Source organism: Sciurus carolinensis, chromosome 11 (genome assembly GCF_902686445.1).
Source record: "Sciurus carolinensis chromosome 11, mSciCar1.2, whole genome shotgun sequence".
NCBI lineage: Eukaryota > Metazoa > Chordata > Mammalia > Rodentia > Sciuridae > Sciurus > Sciurus carolinensis.
The window spans coordinates 31,296,237-31,298,169 of record NC_062223.1 but is presented as its reverse complement, the minus strand read 5'-3'; the positions used below and the strand labels follow the sequence as shown (position 1 = coordinate 31,298,169).

Here is a 1,933-nt window from a genome sequence, read left to right as displayed (position 1 = left end):
AAAGTTCTGTCACACAGTAGGATGGCTTTGGGTGACAGCAATTAATGAATATTTCAAGAAAAACTAGTGGAGACAATTACAGTTTACCCAACACAAGAAATGATGATCATCTGATCTGATTCATACATTTTACCCTAATTTGATCATTACACATTATATATAAGTATTGAAATGTCACACTGTCCCCCACAATTATGTAAAATTGCTATTGAAGGAGGAAGGAAAAAAGGGAAGAAGGCATGAAAGTGATTTTAACCTACAAAACATTCATCAAAATATTATCCTTGCATTTACATTTGATTTGCCCCTCCAGTTACCCAAACCAATCTATTATTGGATATCAGTGTTCCACCAAGTTCCATGAGGTTCAGTAAGGATATTTGACCTCTGTCCTTGGGCTATTATACCAAGATACCAGGGAGTCCTAGTTACTAAGAAGAATCACCTAGCAGTAACATGAAGTTCTTATATTTGTTGCTACCATTCTTGAAAACCACACAAAAATTAAAATCCATTCCAAGAAAGACAAAAATTAGACACATATTATTTATCATGTTCCCATCCCTGAGTTCTCCTTTTTGCCCCACAGCTTCCTCATGGCGATTTTCACCTCTGCATTTCTGAGTGTGTAGATGATGGGGTTCAGCATGGGGGTGATGACGGTGTAAAACACAGCCACCAGCTTGTCCCCAGTGAAGGTGGACGAGGGCCGCATGTAGATGAAGATGGCAGGTCCAAAAAACAAGATGACCACCGTGATGTGAGAGGCACAGGTGGAGAGGGCTTTGCGCCTCCCCTCTGCAGAGCGGTTCCTCAGGCTGAACAGGATGATGACGTAGGAGGACACCAAGATGATGAGGGATAAGACAGAGATTAATCCACTGTTGACCAACACAACAATCCCTTCCACAAAGGTGTCAGAGCAGGCCAGCTTGAATAAAGGCTGAAGGTCACAAAAATAGTGGTCAATCACATTGGGACCACAGAAGGGCAGAGGGATGGTGATGAGAACCTGAATTATGGAGTGAATGAAGCCCCCCAGCCAGGAACCAGCCACCAGCGTGTGACACAATTGACGACTCATAATGTTCATGTAGTGAAGAGGCTTGCAGATGGCCACGTAGCGGTCATAGGCCATCACTACAAGCAAGAGGATCTCAGTGACCCCAAAAAAGTGGGAAAAGAAGATCTGGGCCAAACAGCCCTTGAAGGAGATGGTTTTAACCTTGGTAAGTAAGTCAGTGATGAATTTAGGGACCACAGTAGAGGAGTAAGTTATCTCCACCAGGGACAGGTAGCCAAGGAAGAAGTACATGGGGGAGCGCAGACTCTTACTGACACTGACTGTCACAACGATGAGGCCATTGCCCAGGACGGTGGCCAGGTACACGGGGAGAAACAACACAAAGCACACTCTCTGCACCTCTGGATCCTGGAAAAGGCCAGTGATGATTAACTCAGTCACATTATTTGTTCTGGCCATAGATTCAGTTCAGGTAGGTTGGACATCAGGTAGTGAAAATCCTGCAATAAAGCAATGACTTTAACACTGATTCAGCTCATTAAGCACATAAGACAGTATAAATCTATATACTCATCAGTTCAGTAAGTATCAATCACCATTAAATATCAGCAATCTAACACTTTATATTATTTTAATTTATTTAATTTTACTACTTTTAAATGGAAGGTATGGTCATTTCCCCAAGGTTCCACAAAAAGTGGTGAATTTGGGGACTCACAACCAAGCTTTCTGACTTTGAGCCCAGGCATCTTTCTCATTCTGAATGTGGGAGCCATTGATGTTAATAGCCTATATTTGTATTACCTAGTCTGCATGTTGATAACTCTTCCTCTTGAGGAATCCCTTTGATTCAATTCTGGTCCACAAACTTTCATGTATGCACTAGGGAATGTCTTAGTCCATTTTCTG

The 1,933-nt window shown here is 42.3% G+C and overlaps 1 protein-coding gene across 1 annotated transcript; it reads right to left on the bottom strand.

The window, feature by feature from the left end:
* Window positions 1-550: 550 nt before the first annotated feature.
* LOC124959443 (olfactory receptor 142-like) lies at window positions 551-1,483 on the bottom strand. Its single transcript, XM_047517901.1, has one exon. The coding sequence runs from the start codon at window positions 1,481-1,483 to the stop codon at window positions 551-553; it is 933 nt and encodes a 310-aa protein (XP_047373857.1).
* Between the last annotated feature and the right edge of the window lie 450 nt (window positions 1,484-1,933).

Excerpts from the sequence above, each read along its gene's own strand:
- LOC124959443 (XM_047517901.1), bottom strand. The coding sequence starts at position 1,483 with ATGGCCAGAACAAATAATGTGACTGAGTTAATCATCACTGGCCTTTTC.